The sequence below is a fragment of the Thermobia domestica genome, chromosome 1 (assembly GCF_964235325.1).
Source record: "Thermobia domestica chromosome 1, izTheDome1.hap1.1, whole genome shotgun sequence".
NCBI lineage: Eukaryota > Metazoa > Arthropoda > Insecta > Zygentoma > Lepismatidae > Thermobia > Thermobia domestica.
Genome location: NC_137454.1, coordinates 236,897,030 through 236,921,280, shown reverse-complemented (window position 1 = coordinate 236,921,280; position 24,251 = coordinate 236,897,030). Strand labels below are relative to the sequence as shown.

At 34.3% G+C, this 24,251-nt stretch overlaps 1 protein-coding gene across 1 annotated transcript in view; it reads left to right on the top strand.

The window, feature by feature from the left end:
* The window catches only part of LOC145667225 (uncharacterized), a 194,621-nt gene that overhangs the window by 153,256 nt on the left and 17,114 nt on the right, over positions 1-24,251 (top strand). The window contains exons 3-7 of the mRNA XM_081734903.1: positions 13,400-13,614; positions 16,312-16,441; positions 20,095-20,235; positions 23,032-23,208; positions 24,065-24,167. Coding sequence (XP_081591029.1) covers positions 13,400-13,614; positions 16,312-16,441; positions 20,095-20,235; positions 23,032-23,208; positions 24,065-24,167 — 766 coding nt within the window. The remainder of the gene's footprint in view (positions 1-13,399; positions 13,615-16,311; positions 16,442-20,094; positions 20,236-23,031; positions 23,209-24,064; positions 24,168-24,251) is intronic.

The following is a 24,251-nucleotide window of genomic DNA, read 5'->3' as shown; positions in this document are numbered from 1 at the left end:
ATGATCATGCTCTTTAAGCAAAGTGCGATGATGATGGAATAATTGGTGGAATGAGAAAGTGGGAGGAAACGGAAGTACACTGAGAAAACCCATGGACATTATGTTGTCCACCACAAACTTACGTGGCCAGATATCGAGCCAGAGATTCCATGCACTAGAGGTAAGAGCTCTACCACTGAGCCACCATATGTATGAAACATCAAGTCATTGTAGACGGGCTATAGTGGTGAGATCCCACTTTAAATAGTACATCTCGTCTCATATAGCCTCGAACTGGGGCGCTAATTAATCAAAATAATCCATATTATACTATTTTTAGACCATTAGACTAAATAAAGTACAATAGTTCATTAAAATTCAATAGATAAACATATTAATGCATATGTTCATATTATATGCATATCATGCGTATGATGCAAATCATATGCATATGATAATAAGATATGCATATGTTCATAATAAACATAAATATGATTACTAAAACAGAATCGCCTAATAAAAGTACAAATTACCGGATTAATATGGTGTTAAACATCTTTTGCACTCAGAACAGCTACTGTATAATACGACGTGGAATGAAGTCATGCAGGTCGTGAATGGTAGTAAGTGGTTATTACATCATTCTACGTACAGTACACCACTCAGGATGGAGGCGGAAATCTGATCCGGATTTGTATATCCGAAAGAGATAATAAATTTTCAGATCCTGGATTATGTTCAGGTCCTGGAATTTGGCAAGCCAGGAGAGGTATTCAACTTTATCATAAGTTTCAAGTTTCTGAATCAACACCACAACAGCTCCAGCTATGTTAATGGGAATATTATCAATCTGAAATATGTAGTCATTACCAGAAAACAACATCTGGACCATAGGATCCACATTGTCTTCTAAAATGGTGATATAACCACAGGCAGTGACGCGATCGGTAAGCGTCCTTATACGACTGAATGAAAACCAGGAGATTGCAGTCCACAGCATCATACATAGTACAGTCACCATCTGTCTCTGGAAACACTGCAGATCAAAAGCTTCTTTGGGAGTCCGCCCCGTTGTTTGACATAATGTTGATGTCGTACTAAAATATTATGGTCCTTTTTCAGTTGTCTTGCCCGTGCTATCCAACCCCATATATCTATATTATGTAACTTGCTGCAGACTGTGATTGTCGATAGGTTATAGTAGATGATCTTTGAATTTCTTCTTCACTTGAACATAGTTATGATTCACAATTCATTTAATACTCGGCGGGACCTATTACTGAAGATATTCTTCCAACCGCTGACCATCCATGCTGATGTGGTTTTGCCGTGATTATTGGAGCCCGTCATCATATTGGACACCATAATTCGCAACAAACTCAAAACTTTTGTCACTTTTGTCATGCTCACACAACATAATCGAGCGCTAATAATTTGTCGTCTTTGTTAATAAGAGAAGTCGACAATTATACACTATCATGGTCAGCTTAGCTCATTGTGTAATGACGTTCTACTGATCCTCACGTAGTTCGGATATTGTTCGTGGGAAACACTAGCATCAACAGCCCGGCGCTGCAGACGCCGTCTGACTGTTGCCAATCCAGACATCTGACGTGTTTGTAACACTAATGTTCCTATAATTTTGGTATCATTATATGCAAAAATCAACAGTAGCAGAATATGCATTTAAGATCGGACAATATCTCCTATTTCGAAAGCAGAATTTCTAGTTACCATACATGGCGTAGCGGGAGAAAATCAGTTCGATTGCCGGCAAGAGTTCATGTGGTTGGGATTCTACTTTAAATTCTAAAGATGTATGTCTCATGCAGCCTTGCTGCTGGAAAGAGATATTAAACACCAAATCAAGCAAATAAATCAACTGTCGCAAATAACAAATATAAAAGTGTCTGAAGAGAAGGCATCAATATCATGTTAGAAAATTCAACTTAAATGAAGAGGAAAATTCTATGAACATATAGAAAAGCCATCCCCGCTGGATTAGTGGCTAGCACATATGCCTTTTATAACGGTAGCCGCTGATTAGATTCAGGATGGGAGGACACTGAAAAAATGATCGCATTAAGGTGGTTCGAATTGAAAATATAGCTCTATGGCTCATATATATATATATATATATATATATATATATATATATATATATATATATATATATATCTTAGGTTCAAGAGATAAGCTCGAAGCTACAAGAAACAAACATGTAGAAGAGAAACGGTCAAAAAGATATCAATAATGTGAAATTAAAGAAAATATGCTTAAAATTGTATACTTAAGAAAGGAAACGAAGTAAAATAATATGTATTTTTTAAAAATGCAAATGCTTTAAATTACACTAAAGTCAGCAGGTTAGTCTACATTTCAGATGAAGCTAGCGGATAAGCAATCCAAACGATACTTGAAATTTTTTGAAATATAGAGGTGAAAACCCCAATGCTGTGTTTTGTTTCAACAATATATGAACATTATTTGCAAAGAGTCACTTAGGTTAGAGTTCAGGTTAACTGGACAACGATTAATGTTGTCTAACGTGTATTTCGTACTTCACGTTTTACCAATAAAAAGTTGTCTCAATTTTTATTTTAAAATTTGATATTGAGATTCTAAGTATCGTGACAATTACGCTATAAGTTCAAAATACAAGTATTTTTCTGTCTGTAAAGAAGAAGAGTAAATAAATAAATGCTTTAAAAACACATAGCCATAAGCATTGTTCCCTTTTTGTAGTTTCAAATATCTGTACAAAAATTATTAACATATTCTACAGAAGCATCGGGTTCTATCCATTGTGAAAGTAACATGCAGTAAGAGGGTCAACGAGCCTAGAATTCTCTTTATGAATGATAAAAAAATGCATTAAAAGATTGTGATCTTGGCCAAGAATTAGGTTTTGGATCAGAGGCCACAAAATTTTTGAACGGCTTCTAAATCGAGTTTTCGTATTCTTTACGGAATAAGCACACTATACTGAGTTAAGTGACAGTTTGGGTTTGGGTACAGTGTACGTAGTTTTTCACATATAAGGCTTACAAGAATATTTTTGCCTGAAATATATTGAATCTTTTGATTTATTTTTAACAACTACGTTCGCAAAGTGTTACAATCATAATAAGTTTGTCCTTACAGATGTCAAGCCTTCCTGCTATACAAACAATAATAAAGCTGTATATATAATTGCATTTAATGTTGTTGTAATAATTGCATTACTGCAATAATAATATTTCAGTTGTGATAAATACAACATCCCTTTGGGCAAACAGAGTAACGAATATATCACGTTGCATGGAGATGTTATTGCATAAATGTTTTTCTTTTAAAAATAAAACCTAGCTCAAATGAATAGAAATTATAATCTTTATATTATAAACATGCAGCAGCGTTACACTGGTTTGTAATTATGTCACAACGTCAATATTGAAGTTCGAGTTTCTGTAATTACTTTACCCTCCACTCCCACTCATAAACTTTAGTATTAAACTAAAAAAAATATTTAAGTCTTTAGATTTGTCAAGTAGAAAGTCAGTTTCATTTTAACGTTCTATTACAATGGCAACTGAGAAAAATCCGTTATCCGGACAGCAGTATGTGGTACAAATATACATAATCCATATGTTTATTACGAAAATCTGTGCGATCATACGTTATCCATATGCTACATACGCATTACCCTTAGATGTTACATCATGCCGTTGCAGGATGTCGGACATCCAACAGTCTTCCATATATTACATAAATATACGTACGTTATATTCGTCAGCTATATGTTACATAGTTCATTTGTATATGCGATTCTGATCGCCTATATGCATTTCTTTGTTTCATACGGAAAGTACATATATATGGAATTTTTATTCCGAAAGTATTATAAGCACACGTTTGCTGTATGATGTTACCTATAGTCTACATTGTCCAAAAACTACAGGATTTACGCATATAATCTGTGTTTTTATGTACGCCAAATACGTTTTTTATCTTTCTCTGTACAGATTCGTATTTTGCATCCTTAGTAATATACTAGCCCTTTAATCTCAACAGCACTGCGGTTAGTCTATCAAGAAAGGATAATATCCACAAGTACTGTCATACACTATTTTTTACCTTTCATATTTTAAAACCAACTAGATGGAATCACTTCCATCAGCAAACTCAATTCCTAACTTTGCGGGCCGCGGTGGCTCAGTGGTAGAGCGTTCACCTCTGATGCGTGGGGTCTCGGGTTCAAACCCTCCTCCCGTCAAGTGAACTTTGTGGTGGACAAACACCGTGTGCGTGGGTTTTCTCGGGGTTCTCTCGTTTCCTCCCACTTTCTTCATTCCACCATTTCATTCATTTCTCATAATCACCGTCTCCTTTAGCCTAACCAGCATATCCGTGGGACGTAAAACTCAAAGATTTCATTTCATTTTTTCGATTCCTAACTTGTGACCTCCTACATATTGACCAAAATTCGTGATTCATTAAGTAGTTATTGAGCTTTTGAGCTTTCCTGTTTCTCGGACTTATATATGGACAGAGAAAATAAATATATAAAGGACTTTTTTTCGTAAACTAAACTCGTTAAAAATTATTCTTGCTCTTGATGCATAATGCCAGGCATCAATTCTCTGTGGATGTATGTATAATTTGTTTGGATGCATATTAAGATGTACACTCATGTCCAAAATGATTGTCACATACCTATAAGAACATAACTGTCTTCTTGTAAGAGTATAATTTGATGATGATTTTGTAGGACACTTTTAATACTGATACTATGTATATAATCGGGAAATATATATATTTGTGGTAATTTTAATACGAAAAGAATTATAAATACCGGTACGAAAATTAGAATGAGTAAAACAAAATTTTGTTAAATGGACAAGAAAGTTTTATTTTCGTTTTATTGTTCTTATTTACTGCTCTTTTGACATGAAATTTGCCACATACATGTCTTTGCAGATTATGCACCTACTAACATTATAGGTAATACCGGGCGAATTCGTTATCAAATTATATTCCTACAACAACATATTTATAGACATGCAACAATAGTTTTGGACATGAGTGTACATTCAAGTCTTCATGTGATATCGATGTTCAAAAATAAGGTTAATCTGCAAAGAAACAGTATCTATTTTAATTCACAATAAGTTCAAGAAGAAATTGAAATGTTCGTTTAAAATTCCTGCCTATAATGAACTGCTTTTTATTGTGCTGAATCTTTTTTCATTTCTTGCTCGGAAACTCTTCCTAAACTTGTTGAGCAAATATAACGACATTTTCGTTATTCCAAGGCGCTTCCTCTCTAAAATGTTTATTTATGAATCAAACTAAATCCTCTTCAGAAAATTTCACCATACTAATAATTTGGGTCAACTTGTCAGAAAGTTGGGAAACATACAATTCACTGCATGCTGATTATAAAGTACCAATAATGGTAAATAATTAGTAAACAACGTGTAGCCAAGGCAAATAAATAATCCATTTAAAATTCTCCCTGAAAAGCTTCTTTAATTTACAATAAAATAAAATGAAGTTTAAGGCATCTAATGTCGATTTCCTTTTATCTAATAGATGTACGCGAGTTATACTCAGGAAATATAGTAATTAATAGGTAAAGTTATTGATTTTCAACGCTCAGAAATTTGGAAAAGAAGTAAAAAATAAGAGCAGGGCTGGATTAACCCATCTGAAGGCCAAGGGCTAGAAAATGTATGTACCCTTGCTGACTTCGTCTAATACATTTCTGTGAAAGTACGGTAGGAAAATTAAGGAAATATGTTTCATATTTTTGGTTATATTTTATTTTATGATGATACAGTAATTGTATCTTCATGACTTTTAGATAGCTAGTCAAGATTTTGATCAGAGTAGATGCTCTTGTCCATATGGAGGCTCGTGGTTATAGCCTCCCTAAATCCTCCTTAATCAGGCTCTGCATAAGAGACACTCCGAGGAGTAAGAGTCAACTCAACGAAGGCTTTTTTTGAAATATGTTTTGTTCGAAGATGCATATTTTACTAACTTAAGGCGTGAAATAATATCAGCGGTATCAAACAATATAGCGTCCCGTAAGGTGTAAGAATATCTTGCTATCAGGTCATGTGTTGCCGTGAACATTACTAAATGGATAAAAATATTTTTACATAATAATTACAACAGTAAAAAAAACAACTTTTTTTTTAATGAACTCATCTTACCTCTTCCTTCGTATCCTTCGTTTAATCCACTGGCCCGGAAATTTCGTATAATGCAAGTTCTGTAAGATACAATGGGAGCCAGTTGAACAAAAGTTAATGCACCGAAACCACAAGAGTAAAACTTTTTTTTTTAACCGAAGTTTATACGCACGAAGAAGGTAAACACCCGCGTAAAAGATTCACGCATCACTCGCTCCCTAATTGAAACCATTACACACACACATACACACTACCTGTTGAGAAAATCTCACGACAGCGAAATGAGTACGCGCGCACACAGACAAACTTAGCACACTTCATAAACCACGCACTTACTTTACACAGATAGATAGGTAAACTGAGAAAACTTCCGCGCGCACTTCGGGAAAACATAACTTCCTAAGAAAATTAGGTTCTCGTGGTGTAAGACAGAGGGCAGCCAAAGCGAGGAGTGGGAAGATAAGATAAACACTGTGGAGATGGCTTGGTTACGACAAACTGTCTTTCCTTATTTCCTACTCTGTAAAATGGGATACCCTTCCAGGTAACATTATCAATGTTTCTTACTATTAAAATAAAATCCGTTCAGGGTTTCCGCCAAAATTTAGAAATTCGGTGATGCCGGGTATTACTGGAAAGAGATGTACCGTGAGGATTTACTGGAGGATTATTTCGATTTCTGTGATAATTTGCACACTTGTCAATTTTCAAAGTATCTTGAAACTCACAGTCTTCGGTTCAGTTACTGGAACGATGAAGGCACAAAGATTTTGATCTTGACAACATGATTGTAAAATATTTTAACCATAAAATTAAACTCAAATTATTGTCGGGCCGCAGTGGTTAAGTGGTAGAGCGTTCATCTCAGGTGCATGGGGTCCCTAGTTCGATCCCAGCTTATGCCAAGTGAGCTTATGATCGACAAACACTGTGTGCATGGCTTTTTCGGGATTCTCCCGTTTCCTCCCACTTTCTTCATTTCACGATTTTCATTCATTTCTCATCATCATCGTCTCCTTTAGCCCAACCGGCATAATCGTGGGATGTAAAACTTAAAAGATTTCATTATTCAAATTATTGTCTAAAACCATTGCACCCGCAGAATTTCCATTGGCTAACTCTGGATTTTAGGAACCGATTTAGTTCTTCGAAATACGCATCAAAATATATTAGATTTACTTGCAGACACAGTGTAACCTTTTATATGTTTACATTGATTACTAGAGTACTATAATATATTTGCTATATTTAATAAAGTCATGCACTATCCGCCAATATTCGTTGTTTTACCCAAAATGCACGGGTGGATGAAGATGGGTATGTATATATGTGTTTTCAAATGTGCTTATTTGTCGGTGTTTTGCTCCCTTCCTCCACAAGTGGAAAAAATCCTGAGGGCGCCTCTGTCAAGAACAGTTATTTTCAACCGAATACTCTGTGACGTCACTGTATGATGCTCGTATTCTCAGTTAATCATCCAGGAAAAGCAAGGAGCATACGGCAAGCCTAGCGCTGAAAAGGCTCACAGTAATAAGAGGCAAACAAATCTTTATCAATGACACTATTCGCGGATTCGTAACCAATCGTTTTCTTAAGAATATTTCTTTCTATTCAATTCAACCTACCTCATTCCCTCTTCTCCTTTGTTCAGTCAGTTCTCTTTGTCCTGGTTCCGTTTATTAAAAAAAAAAAAAAAAAAAAAACAGTTCTACGGCATTTATCGCCCAGTTAAAAGTAACTTCCCAGAATATAAACGTCAATAGTGATAAAATTCGAAGTCTTGATCAATCACCATGTACACTCATATCCAAAATGATTGTCGCATATCTATAACTGTCTACTTGTAAGAATATAATTTCATAATGATTTTGCAGGGTACTTTTAATACTGATACTATATGTATAATCTCAAAATGCATATCTGTGGTAAATTTCATAGGAAAAGAATTATAAATACGAAAATTAGAATGAGTAAAACAAAATGTTACTAAATGGACAAGAATATTTTATTTTTGTTTTATTGTTCTTATTTAATGCTCTTTTGACATGAAATTTGCCACATACTTGTCTTTGCCAATTATACACATACCAACATTACCGATTATACACATTAGAAATACCGGGCGAATTCGTTATCAAATTATATTCCTACAACAACATGTTTATAGGCATGCGACAATAATTTTGGACATGAGTGTACCATCCACGTAAGAAATTTTGGGTCGACATTAATATTCATAAACTGCTGACAGAGATTTCTTTTGTAGTTTAGGTCCCCTGCCAAGTGCTAAATATTTATATTTTGACCTTCCATTGTAGACCCCTACTGCATATGAAACATGTACACTCATGTCCAAAATGATTGTCGCATAAGAATATAATTTGATAATGATTTTGCAGGGTACTTTTAATACTGATACTATCAGTATAATCGGGAAACGTATATTTGTGGTAAATTTCATAGGAAAAGAATTATAAATACCGGTACGAAAATTAGAATCAGTAAAACCAAATTTTGCTAAATGGACAAGAAAGTTTTATTTTCGTTTTATTGTTCTTCTTTACTGCTCTTTTGACATGAAATTTGCTACATACATGTCTTTGCTGATTATACATATACTAACATTGTAAGAAATACCGGGCGAATTCGTTATCAAATTATATTCCTACAACAACATATTTATAGACATGTGACAATCATTTTGAAAATGAGTGTACTTAGATATGAAACAAAATGGTACTTTTCAGAATCAAAAGAACTAAAGATTGATAATATGAAAGAACTTCGCGAATTCTCATTATATTATCACACTTTTGAACGAATTCTAACATTTATAAAGCTTCTTCGTGGCCAGATGGTTAATGTATGCACCTTTGGTGCGGAGTATCTGTTTTCAGTTCCCGATGAGTGTCGATCATCTATTTCGGATCTCATATTAAAAATTAGACCGTAGTTTCATATAGCTTCGGTGCTATAAAGGACGCTAAACTCTAAATCAATCCAATTCTACATTTATAGATCGCGCAACAAAATGTGGAACATAATGTATCCAGCAGGGTAGTAAATTAAAGCTTGCAAACAATGTTTTTACTAAGTGTTACAATTTTCCACTGGCGAACCGTGCCGTGAAAAATTACGCACACACATACCCCCACACGTATATATATATATATATAGAGAGAGAGAGATACAGAGATAATAAGTGAACAGAAGAAAGAAAAACCAGAAAAAACAAATAATAATAAAAATACACTGATTTTGAATGGCTATTATGAGTGCAATGAATACAATATTAGACAGACTGTGGGTCATTGTGGCGCGCGGGGTTCTAAAATATTATTGGAAAGCTAATATAAATTCCAGGCGGTGAACTTTCAGTTAAGAACAATGAATGCTGCTAAGTTGAAATGCTTGCTTGGTTTGTTGATTTGCAGTTTAGCGTCCCTTGCAGCAGTGAGGCTATATAAGACATGGACTTACAGATTGATGTGTGATAAATACCATATGAGTTTGAATCAGGAACTAAACCTGGGTCTGCGCACCGAAGGTGAATACGCTAACCATCTAACCACAAGGCAGCTCACCAAATTCAAATTCATCACAGGATAAGATTAAGTTAATCGAATGTTATCACTGATTATATAAAGAAGAATATGAGAAAATCGTACAGTGATAGAAGTAGGTCTAGAAACATCGAGCACATTGACAAGTAGGAAGTTAGAGTAATTTGGGGAAAAGTGAACATAATAAGCATGAAAGTGAAAAAATCTTACACGGAAATGGAAGCACAGCCGATTGACAAGTTATATAAATAGGACAGACCTTCTGCATTCTGAAAATACAAGTATGATTCATATCGGTCTCAAGTAACGTGTACGGAAAGAAATTAAACATACGAGATAAATTATTCACTTCACCCTACACGTGGGGGTGAAGTGAATATACGTAAGGGGTGAAGTGGTGAGAAGAAGTGTCCTTGACATAATGTAAATAATAAGATATAAACTGCTAAATAATGAATATACAGCTAACGAAGAATATTTATATGATGTAAAGGTGCATAAGTTATTGTTGCTGAAATGCTTAACCTTCTCAGTGAATTTGTACAGTAGGCCTATACTGTACATTGAACTTAGGTATGCTTTAGGGACACTTATTGATTTAATTGAGATAAAATTATAATTATTCGTCTTAATATATATTTTGAACCCTTAAGGTTAATGAAAACTTAAAAAATATATACATCTACATATTTTTTCAAAATGTACACTATAATGTATTTTGTACAGTACATTTTCCCTGTAGCATTTGTATATAGTTCACATAAAATGATCAATTTCAGAACACTGTGCTAGATTTTCCAGTATGAAAAAGTGTATTATAGAAAGTTCTCTTTTGTGATTACACACCATAAGAAATCACTTTTGGTAAAATTCATAGAAACAATTTCTTTTTTAGTTTAGACACAAATGTGCTTGGTATTTTTGACAAAGAAAGTGAGACCTGAACTTTCCGTATGTTTGATGTTTGCAGCGGGTTGGTTCATCCCGACCATCATGAATAGGAAGATAGTCTACTTTGCCACCTTAAACTTCGTCAGTAAACTTCGTGGTGGACAAACACCGTGTGCGTGGGTTTTCTCGGGATTCCACCGTTTATTCCCACTTTTTCCATTCGACTATTTCCTCCATTTCTCTTCATTACCCTAGCCGGCATAATCGTGTGACGTAAAACTGAAATATTTATTTTTTCAATTTTTATCTGCGTTGCAACCAGAATCTAACCAGAAATACACTGCACGGAGTAGAACTCCAAGGGACTAAAGTAAAATGTACAATACTTTTTAACGCAAATAAAAATATGAGTGTTATTTGGCATATAATATTCAAAATTAGTCTTCTGCAATACACAAACGAGTAATTATTATTTTGATGAGCCCTGTTTACTCAATAAAAATGCAGTTTTAAAATACGAGGAAAGCACAATTTTCACCAAGCCACAGTGCTACATTAGTAGTTCAATGATTGACCAACAAATAGCAACACTGTCTATGCACAATCTTCAATGAACAGCAAACACTGTAATTCAATGAGCACAAATGCATTTGAGTGACTGTTGGGTGGTTTTCATTGTTAAAACAAATAGTTGCAAACTATGTACAGTATACTGTACATTTTCCTTCAATAAGTGTAAAAAGAAAACGTAAATTTGCCACGGAGGAGGTTATGAAGCAAATAGACATACCAACCCAAGATCGTGTCTAAAGTACCATCTTAGGAGCATTGAGTTGTTTGATCTTACAAGAAAGAGCACAATCAATATTTGAGTTCCTAATAGGTCTTGAACACAGATTTCTCCTATACGAGACTGAGATTTGCAGAACAGACAAGAAATGGATGTAAGCATGTTCTTTGGTCCATATTGTGTACATAGAATAATTAATGATTAATGATATATGGAATGATTATAACAGGACTGTTCACATCATCCCAAAATACATTAGTCATTTCACCCCATCTCGTCGTCTTTTTACAAAACATGTTTTGTATCTTTATGTTCGCAATATTTTCAGGCATATCTATATACATGCGTACCTAACAATCGCCTCATGCTGCTGTGAAAGAATTGGGTACAACTAGTGATGGGCAGTGGGAATATTCCCGGAGGGAAGGAAAATAAAAATGGGAATATTCCCGGGTATTTCCCCTGGCATATAAATTCCCGGAAAGGAATTTATTTCCATTTCTTTACTTTATCCTCCAAATTATAAGAACCATATGACTAATTACTTTATTTTCATTTATTATGATTTACTTCTAGGTTTTAAATAATTTGGAGGTTAAAAGAATTAAAATCCATTGACTGTACTTTATATAACTAATAATATGATTTTGTAAGTTCCATTTCCATTTTTCGGAGCCATATGACCGCTTACACATAACATCCATCCTCTTTCCAAATAAACACACAACACCTTTGTACCCTTACAAAAACTTCTTGGCCGCGATCACGCATGCTGCAACTTAGCAATCGAACTGTTTACCAATAACCTGAAACATCCTTTTTTAAATGAATAGGATAGTTATAAATTTGTACTCTCTAAGAATTAAGCGGGAGCTCATGTGATTCGGATTCCACGTTAGTCAGTAGGTCCACGTCTCGTATAGCCTCGCTGCTGAAAGGGACATTAAACTAAAATCAACTCAACTCTCTAAGAATTAAGTATTAATAATTCTTTTTAAGGTCTCCATAAAGCATGCATGTCAAACTCAGCATCTCAAGCGGACGAATAGTCATCAGTCTACAAAAGTATGGGCCACAAGGGAAGAAATGCAATTATACCTAATGATGTATTTTTAAAAATACATAAAATGATACCTAATATTGTGGTTCTTTGAAAAATTAGAAGAAAACAAGGAAATTTGGGCAATAGATCGATACCTATTAGTTCTGTCCCGATCCTGGCATCTTTTTTCGGCAATTATCTTTCGGATGTCTGGAAATATGCTTCTTGCACTTGCGATTTTCAGGAAAGAGACCAGAGTAGGGTCGGATTTAAAGGGGGTGCACCGGTGCAGGTGCATTCCCCTTCGTTGTAAATATACACTATCTAAAATGAGAAGCTAACAGTCAAAATAGCAACACTTTCCGAAATTTCTATCATCATGTTTCCATTTGGGGCTTAAAAGAAAGCAGAGTTTCGCGAAAGCAATAGTTCAAGTCGATATTCTGAAGCTTGAAGGAAAAGGATTCACCAAGCAAAATAATATAACATTTCTCAAGTAGGGAAGAACACAAAAGCCAGAAGGAGAGATTTTTTTTCCTGCATGCCACCTGCGACCCTCTTTAAAATACTCCTCTTTGTTCTATACATCAACGTTGTCAGGAGTAAAGAATATTGTCATATGTCACTTTGAAGAGTTTCAGTGTGATTGGTTATTTTGGTAGTTACTGGTGCACCCCCGTCAGAAAATCCTGGATCCGGCCCTTTAACTTAAATCTCGCTGTTAACTTGTTCTATTTCATAAGTGAAGAGGTATACTTCAAAATACGAATATTAATTTCTAATATTTTCTACGGGTAAACCGAAGGCCACAGAAAAATTCGAGAAGGGGAGCATGCTACTCACGGGCTGAGAATTTGAAATGTATGTTGTAAAGTATTGCTGATTCTTATGTTCATAAGTTTATATCTTTTATGCGTAAAGTTTTTATAAACTATTTTTGATCTTATTTTTACAGGCAATCAAGAGTTTTTCTATTCGAAGTGGTAAACAACATATTACATTTGCCTTTCCCTTCATGGAAGAACTAGTAAGAAAATTCGACGAATCCATAGACTCTGGCGTCGGTGGAGAACGATTCCAATACTTGACGCCAGCACTGTTTTTCGATAGGTGTCCTGAGGTCATACATGGCTTCGAAACTCTAGTCACTCTCGTACCCACAACGAACAGGTATAGTATAACAACTTAGTTGTAATCTTAACGGGACTATTGTTTCAAACTTACGGTATGGATATCTGTACTTCACACACACTTACAATAATAATATTTTGAAGTAGAATCACAGAAAAAAACTATTGTTTCGTCGTCGTTAAATTACAGTAAAATGATGCGATTTATTACTATTTCAACCTCAGTCAAACATCTACAGTTCTACTTGAAATTGAGTATCTTATCCATTATGAAAGTGACATAATGAATGTTTAAAGCATCCTCTATATATTCTAATAGTTCTGAAAAAATATGTAGAAACGAACGTTATTTCTCTATTACTGTTGGGTTTCTGGAAACGGTACTTTATAATGTTAGGTTGTTTTGTTACTACGTTTGAATTCCACAGTTTTATCTGTTCTCTCTTTTCTTTTTCTTCTTCTCTCCTCTTCTCTCTCTCTCTTTCTCTGCCTCATTTCTGAATCTCTGGGTAATAGACATCAATTGGTTTCAATTTTTCATTGTGTGCGTTTCAGTTTCTCTATACATCAACCTATGAATCTTGTTTCGTCTCGGTTTTGTTATTTCATTTTATCGAAACTAATACATGTGTAGTTTGAAATAAGAATTGTGCTCATGTTGTTAGCTAATTTCAGTATAGGAGAGAAGAAAGGAAGAGAGAGAGGGGGTCTCTTTACATGATACGATTATGGGATAAGGTGTATATTGGGTGGCCTAACTGCACGGCGTTAGCTGTCGCAATTTTTTTGATACGAAGTGTACAACGTACATGTTGGATACAATATACCTCCTCTGGGCCCAATGATACATATAAGGTCATAGACTATCTACCCTGGTAAAAGCGATGGGGTCTAATCTCCTGCTTACCGCAAATTGCGTTTGAGGTACACCGTAAATTACCTGACTCAATGAGCAATTGTGAGTACAACGAAAGAGCATTTATAAGTGTTGATCCGAATAATGAAGATCCGAAGTTAAACTCTTATGGTGTGTCATTGATTAAATGATTTAGTAGTTTAGAGTTAAACTATTGTGCAATAGTGTTTAATTATCAAACTGCTTAAACTATATATGTGACATTCAGTTATTTTTATTAAAGAAATTACTAGCAAATGTTCTAAATTTTAATGACAAGCTGATATTTGATTAATTGTGTACTATTAATTGTGTTTCAGTTGTATTACTTATATCTCTAAGAGATTAAAAGTGTAGCCAGTATCTTTGAATTCCATATCTACTCCGAAAATTTGTCTTGGTAAAATCAGTTATTAGTAGTTCTATACTGTGAGCGACTTTTATGTTCGTTTAGATATTAACATTGATTAAGAATACTGGGAGATAGGTATCTTTTCAATTAATGAGAATTATTACTCAACAGTTATATTTAGAGTCTGAATTTGCTTTTACTAAGAGCACAATTCTACCATACCTACTTACAAGGCAAATGTGTAAATTTACAAAACGAGGTGACAAAACCTTTTCCGAAATCGAGACGAGACAAAAAATAATCTTTCTATTGTCGAGACGAGACAGGAATTCTTCAAGTTTTACGAGATGAAATGAAAAATACTTATTTCTCGTCTCGTTTCTTCTTGTGTACAATACACCAAGAGAAGAGCAGTGGTGTTCAGTAGAAACAACACTACCAGTCATAACACGCTCGCTAGACGAGCAAACTGTAACAGAACTGACGCAGTCTTGAAACTGTTTTGTTTACTCGTAATTGACGACGGCGATCTCTTCTTCTTCCTCTCCTGAACCATAGGTTGGTGGGCAACATGGAAATTTTAAAACTTTCCTCTCTCTTGAGAGAGCTGTTTTACACTTTGATAATGGCTCTTCCTCGTAACTGCATCTAGATATTCTATCCTTGGTCTTTCTCTTCCTGGTTTTCCTTCTCCCTTTCCCACTATCAACTCGGTAATCCAGTCCGAATGCCGAATAAGATGACCAAACATGCTGTTTTTTCTTTCTTCTACTACCTTCATGATCTGTCGTCCTTCATTGCCTTCCTTTAGTACGTCTTTATATGATATGTATACATGAAATTTTTACTTTTCCATGAATTGAAATGGGCTTGAACTTCTCCTACCAGAAAAAGAAAAGAATAACAGAATTTTGTTCCCCTTTGGTACATGTTGTAACTGGTACCGTCATTTCTGCACTTCTACTTTGCTCTAATTTATTGTTTTAAATTGACATGCCGTCTCAGTCACTCTTCTAACGATATCTGTAAACGTTCAAAAACACTATTGAGCTTATGCCTATTCGTATGTAAAAATAAAAAAAAATCATACTAAGCCTACTATAACTGTTACTAAATTATAAATTTGGTAGCCATAGCGTTCTGTTCCGCGTAAACAACTGCACCAGAATGTTATAGTGAACATTGCAATATTAAGCAAATCGAGATGTTTATCTCACTATTTTTCAGGACAAAGCTAATCTCAAATATTGTCACTCATATACTTTGCTATAGATCTCTAGTATCGTTGTGCAAAATTTTAACTTAATAGCTACTTTTTTTTGTTTGTTTTCAAGTTATAAAGGGTTAACGTAATAGTTTCAGTTATGCTTATTGAATTAGATAAATGTATATGTTTGACATAGCCATGTAATAGGAAATTGCATTTAATATGAATAATAATTTTTTCAACAGTTCTAACGTGATCCTTTTCAAATTTAATTTATTTGTAGAACGTCGCATTTAGTAGGTTTGCTCACTGTCAATCAAAAGGAAACTTCTGAAGGCGTAAGAAGACATCTAGAGAATTTAGTGAGGATACTTGTTGCGCGAAAGACTCCACAAAATCTATGGCAGCTTCCGGTGAGTGAAACAATTACACTAATATTTATTATTTTCAGGATTTGCCTAGCTACGGATGAGTGTTGTTTATGGCTCGTTAACCGAAATATGAGGTACATTACATATATTTTTTTCTAAAGGACCTAGTGTATTCGTATCTCAGGACTTAGTGTTTGATAACTATAATTTTAGATAAACGAGATGTTCATAGAAGAAGGGAATCAAGTTACATTAGCAAGGTTTTGAGAAATAGGGATATAAAATTTTGTACGAAACGACCAAAAGTAGACTTCATTCCCTTCTACACTGAACGCATTACATAGTAATAGTTTTTCTTTTACCTTTTGGTATTAAGATATACCCAGATTATTTGTATAAACTTATTATTCTCAGTAGATTTTTTATTTCAGTTTATTAGTTGTATTTTGTTGGTTTTGTATATATACGCGTACACATTTTTCTGCTTTTTTTTTTTTTGAGGGGAATGAAAATAAATAAGACTTAACTAGTAAACAAACAGTTGATAATTTTATAATAAAAAGTCTATAATTTAAGCATTTACTAAACAAACAGTTTACTTATTCGCAGTGTTTCATACAGGCATATTTTTGGAGGGGCTGTGGCCTCTTGAAGTTGGTCAATCCCCAACTCTAAACTAAGACCAACTAAATTCATATTAAATGTAATTCTTGAGCAGCGCATAATCTGCAAAAAAATCTTACCTGAATATAATACCTACACATTTTGATTTCCCCTTCCTCAATCACGCCTACTGAAAATAAAAATTCTGTAAGAAACCTTGGTGATGTGTTTCTTCTGTCATACGTACACCTACTAACTAAGACTTACTACAATTTTGGAATCTTCTTGCCACTTTCTTTTAACTACCGATACTTAATACTCAATATAACGTGCGGGTATCTATCGTTATAAGCTCTACCCGTTGGTCTAGTGGTTATCGTGCGTGCCTTTGGTGCATGGAAGCCCGAGTTCAGTTTCCGGACGGAGAAACTTTAAATTTGAACGCGTTACGAAATGAAAAGCGTTTTACGTCCCACGTTTATGACGGTGATGATGAGAGATGAATGAAATGGTGGAATGAAGAAAGTGAGAGGAAATGGGAGAACGCCGGAAAAACCCACGAGCACGGTGTTTGTCCACCACAAAGTCCACACGGCACGAGCTGGGATCGAACCAGGGACCCCAAGCACCGGAGATGAACGCTCTACCACTGAGCCACCGCGCTACTCCCTACTCCCCTCACGGACTTCTTGCAACGCGTATTCTAATAACAAATTTTGTCTTAATTGAAACTAAAATCTGACGAAAGCAAATCCCTTTTAATAAATAGTATTGTTTTAGTTTCAGCAATGTATTGGTAAGATTTTAGTTTCAATTCAAGGCAAAGGAGTTCGAAAGCTAGAATGAACGGCATACATTAATTTTATATGCTTATTTTTCATATCGTCTCGTTTCTTTGGTAACACTGAACTTATGTAATATCATATAGCATCACCTCTGACTTTGATGACCGTCGGAACTCTGTTTGGAGTTGACTCCACGAGATGTTAAAGGTATGGAATATCGATTTAAATCCATATGCCATTCTGTAGTTCCAGCAAAGTAGGGGAATATGTGTTTCTGCATTTCACTCGCTGCTATAAACAATCCTTCAGATTTTCAACTTGCTTTAATGTGCGAAGTTTACAGGCCAGAAAAGATTCTACTAAGTGCCCAAGCTCTTAAACTAAGTGCAAATGATTGATAACCTCTGAATACGGCAGTTGTTATCTTGGAAGATGGGAATATCAATTGTATATTCATTAGAAGGATAGAGATTAGGTGTTCACCCAATTAGAATATCCAAAATAAACATGCTGAAGTATGTTCGCATTCACCTGTATGCATGCGTGTACCTGACTCATGGAACAAGACGTACTCCCACACCATCATAGATTCTCCTTTAGCGTGGATCACATACCCCACACACCGGGTAAAAGTTTTTTATGGGGGGTGGCTTTCGGCACACTTAAGCCTTGCTTCAACGTAATACAGACAAAAACGTGATTTTCGGACCTCACTACACGTGCCCAGTTCTCTACAGACCAGTTCATGTATCCTTGAACTTATTTAATACGTGCAACTCGTAATGAGAATTATGTTGCCTTAATGGGAAGTAAGGTATTCTTGTCTCAACCGATTTACGAAGATTTTTTTCTTGTTTCGTCTCTATTCTCATCTTACTCTGAAAGCGTTCTCGTCTCGTTTAGTTAATTTATGAAGAAAAATTATGTCCTCATTATTTGTTTAATTTCATCTAGAAGTTACCAGAATCTTCTGCGTCACGAGAGGATCACCATATTTATTACTCTAGAATATCATGTAATGACTTATGTATATTTAAGCATCGATAAATGATCATCATTATGTTCATACAGCCACGCATACTTCTATATTATTTATTATGTAACACTAAAACTAGAGATGTATGATTTTGGTGTAGCCCACAAGACTCGGGAAATTTCTCGTCTCGTATTGCAAAAATGCATTTGTGAGTAATACTAGTGAGAAGTGCTTTCTTTCTTGAAATTCGACTCGAAATACCCAGTGCATAAAATTTCTTCACAACGGACTTTCCAAAGTTGACTGTGATGGACCTGTATTTTCTTCTGGGCAACAAAACTGATTTCCCTTCACGAGGCGTGAAACTCATAGGTAGTCGCTCCAAGTTAGGTTTCTTTTGTGACTACAGTTCTAATTCTTTTAGACATAGAATCATCCCTTATGGAAAAGTTCGACAGACTTCTCTGACACACTAATAAATTGGGCGATTTTACTTACTTTAGCCACGACCAAATACAATGAATCACTTTATCACTCTTTCTATGTTTTAGTTCGATGCATCTTCGACGCAGCTGATTCCATAAAATGGGATGGAACACTCCCTTCAGTTACCAGAAATTATTATGCGGTAGCAGTGATGGATGTTTAGTCACATGTGACTAGTAAAGACCCTTTATAACAATATAATCACATCAACGTTAGGTCTTGAGTGGATTACTAACTTTTGGTTTATTTAGTCTCTGAGTGTGATGATAAATTTGTGGTTTGAAAAGGAAGAATTTTGTATTCGTAGTTTCTGTGTCATTGTGGTTGTTGCCGATGTACTTAAGAAACATTTGAATTTAGAAATATTGGAAATTACTGTCTGTCGCGGAAATTGTTATAGAGAAAGGCGCTATCAGTGTTGACATGTCAAAAGTAACTATAAGAAATTGTGTTGTGTAGAATTTCGTTATGTTCTTGTCATGAAATAAGTTTGACATGTAAATAAGGCCTTCTAGGAAACATTTGAATCCTTCATATTCAACACAACTTAATAATAATGAGAAAGAGAGAATTTCCAAGTATTATTTTGTTTTTTCCATTAGTGTTGTATTTATTATTAGAAACATTATATGCGTAACTATATTATACATCTTTTCATAATAAAACTTAGAGACATGGTTTTACATGCAATGTAATTGTGTCTCACTATGTTAGATAAATGGACTAAACATTAAAGTGGGGCAGAACTCATAGATGTTATTATTATTATTATTATTATTATTATTATTATTATTATTATTATTATTATTATTATTATTATTATTATTATTATCGATTTATTTCAGTTGATAGTGACTGACTTGAATGGGAAACTTCTAGAGCAAATAGTGGACTCGTGTTGTCAAGCTGTAATGGAACTGCAATCGGAAACACTTAACAAGATATATCCAGGAAGACGTCCACAGGAACTTGCTCTTGTAATTAAGGTACGTAATTAACACATTTCAACCAAAGCTTTTGCAACGCTGCCTGGAATCAACTACCCGATGACAATAAAATGTAGAATAAGATGTGTAAAATATTAAATATTTTCTTTTTGTTTAAAATTTCTTTGATTGCATCTTCCATGAATTAGCATGAGTCTGTCTATTTCTGGTGCAAGAATTTTCATGGAGTAACTCCTCTGAATTCGAACAATTTTCTCAATTCCCCGTGGGAGCTCATGTCGTTCGGATTCCACGATAATAAGTGGTCCACGTCTCATATAGCCTCGCTGCTGAAAAGGAAGATAAAATCAAAGCCAATTCAATCGAACAACCTTCAATGTACTTCCTAACCAAGAAATGATCTGTGTGTTTCAAATACATAAGATGAACTTAATTTTTACTGGACGCCAAACATACAACGTATGACCACTTCAGTGCACAAGGGAATCAAGTCCCTTTTTTTGTCATTTTGGTTATATTTCATCCTTTAATATTTCTATCTGAAGCTCCTTTCAGGGCTTAAATAATGCGGATATTGTAAATAACTGGTATAATGTAGAAAACGGTATTAATCTTTCCATGTACTTAAGCGTACCATTCAAATTGTATGCCGCTTTTTCTCACGATTTTGGTAATTGAACTTGATTATCTTGTGCTCTGAACCCTTCATATATTTGCTAAGTACAAACCACAACATGATTAGCCTGTAGATTCAATATTTATCGTACCCAAATTTGGGTGTATTTTGTCTAATATATTTTATACACTCTGACTCTAAATCCTTCTCTTTAATTTGAACCACTCTACGATAGAGTTAAAATGATCTGCTAAGTTTACATTAATCTGCTAAATTTAACACAATGATATTACAATTAATATGAAAAACATACAACCCCTTATATCCAATTTTATGGAGATCAGAATTTAAACCGGAACTACTAGTAAATTCCAACCATTTCCTGTTTTCGTAAAACGTTGCGAATTGTAATGGTATGTTCTCTGACACCCTGAATCGATTGCAGAAAACTGCTTGTCGCTATATATTACCATTTTTATTCTGTGTCGATAAATGTTGAATACGGAAATGGTTAAGTTGTACCACTTCCGATTTGGAAAGAGAGTTAAAGGAGAAGGCGTAACGTATTAATCTAGAATTATCTATCTACCTATCAATTGTATGTATGATCACGTGTACTTTAGAAAGCTGAATCAATTTCAAGAAATCGCATCTCGATATCTCTTAACATACTTACTCTATGGAATCAGTATTGAAACTGGAAGAAGTAGTAGTAAATTTCAACTATTTTCGGTTATGGGAGAATGTTGCGGGTTGTGAGGGTATGTTTTCTTGACTCCCGAAATCGTATGCAGAAAACCTCTAGTCACTATCTAATACATTTTTGTCCTATGGTGATAAATATTGAAACCGGAAATTACTAATTTAAACCATTTTGAATAGAGAGTTAATGAAGGAGATGACCTATCTTATTCTTGGAACGCTGAATTGATTGTAAAAACCGTTTTGTGATATCTCTTACCATTTTCGCTCTGATACCTGTCGACAGAGGGATAGACAAACCATTCTATAAGACTTCCGACACTTACGCATAGCATAGTTTGGAAGTATTAAAGTTGTTATCAAAATCGGTTACCTATGTTAAAGGGTTGAATTGAGAACCTCCTCCCTGTTAAATCGATTAACAGCCCAAGAACATAAAGTAGGAAGTAAAGAATATTACAGAGTTACTATGTAAAGAAGAACTGCCATTATGAACCATACTTAAATATATTCAGTTGTGACATAATGTTAGTCATCTGTATGTTTTATATAACTCCATCCATATTTTCCTCTAATACAATATACTGCGTTTGTGATTTATTTGAACATATTTAATTGGTGCAAGTTCACTTTCTGTGAGCCATAATAGTAATCATGAAACTTCTAATGGGATCATAAATATGCACATAGTAGAAACAGGCATCCCATGAAAGTGAAAATTGATTTTAAAATATTAATATTTCCTAACAAGCATCACTAGAAATACAGATGCCATTGTATATAGGTAGAAGCAAAGCTATAACACTAAGGTAAACATACCATTACAACCCGCTAGCTTTTATACCAGGTCCTATAGATGTGACCTTCCCAGACCTACTACTTTCATGCTACCTGGAATTGGACTGGATGGAAACTAGCTTTAATGACGACCTAGTTCAAGTTAGTTCGCATTCTCAAGTTGAGCTGTGGCATAGGTGATATTAATAATTACTGCAAATGTATTTTATAATAAGTTGATGCGGCTCAGAGCATTTCAATGCACCTGTTATACCCTCATTTTAATCACAACGGCTCTTGTCCACTTTGACAAAATGTTTGACGGGAGGTAAAGTTTTACCATGAATGGCCAAACAAAAATGATTCCCATATTGTTTTAAACAGTTTAACTCACGATAAAGAAATAACGTGCGCGTGATGAATTTGTCCACAAGTTTACAAATGGAGAAAGTAAAATCGACATTTATGTATGTTAACCGAAGGCTAGGTACACATTATAAAATGCAGAATAGATGGTAACCGTTCATGTTATTTCTTTGGATTAATGTTGTTAGTAGGGTTCTTTTAAAATCCAAACACAGCTGACTTATCTCAAGAGATAATTATGTTATAACAAAATAGCAATTCATTACTACATTTGGTATTTTAGATGAATTGTGTTAGTTTACTCAAAGGAGTTCTTTAAAATACAACGTAATCCCATTGTGGACTTTAATTTATTTCGTAGTCTTTACTTCCAGGAAAAATTGTTGCAGCCAGTGCTTCTTAGCTATAGGGAGCTGTTACAACTTAACGTGCAAGAAGTATCTTCACGGCTAACCACGACAGATCCTGCCTATTTTCATTCACTTGTGGATCTTCTTCAATCTTCCTCCTGTACGCTAGTGGATTTCCGGAAAATACATGTTTATTTTATGGTAAAGTATATTCATATTTCATATATATATTCACATTTCTTTGGGATATGTTAATTTACCAAACTCTTTATAGAGATAAAAAGGAAGGAAAATATTACCTATGCAAGGGAAAATTATCTTTATAAAGCGTGAAACCACATCCCAGTTCAAAAACTCTATTTATGTTGTGCGTTAAAGATTCTTGGAAGAACAAAGAAGTACTTTCTTTTTAATAGTGGCTGTAAATGAAATCACCAATAATAACGATCATATATGCATGAGTGCAAAATGATGATGAGAGATGTTCAGAAGTTTGAAAATTAATTACAGTAATTCATATGTAATTAACATGTTATTTGGAATGAAATTAATAGAACTAGTGCTTAGTGATAGCACTAGTTCCACATAGTTTAATAATTCTGGTACTCAATTGTGTGAACTTTCTAGGTCGAAGCATTCCTATATGATGAGAACTATTTACTCGTGGTTGCCCTTCTCCCCTCAACATTTCGACTTGATGATTTCGCACCATGATATTTATGTATGTGTATATGTGTAGATTTTGTTCATTAGAAGTATTGCAATCTAATCATCCTCAATATTACTTGTAATTAGTAGTAATAGTAATAGTAGTTATTATTATTAAATGATTAAATATCACCTTGGAAAATGTATGCTATTAAACTTTGCTTTTTAATTCAGAGTAGTTAATATAGTTGAATGGCATTGTCATTACAACTTTGCATTTACTTGTTTAGGTCCAATAGTTCGAGATTTAAACAATATTTTCTAATATTTGTTGATCAGCTCGGTAACTTAGCTAGTAGCAAAAGTTATAATAATTCAAATACTTACTTGTAATTCAACTTTATTTTAGAGTCCTCAAGCTGAGCCTGCTATAAAAGAATTTTGGAGAATTTGGAGCCATGAACAAGTGGCAGCAAAAGTATTTCCTATTACATCAACAAATAATAAATTAGGTAAGGCTATTTATATCTTTTTGATCGAATAATCTTTTCGAGAATTAACTTTTGATTCATATTTCTTAAACGAATATACCATTA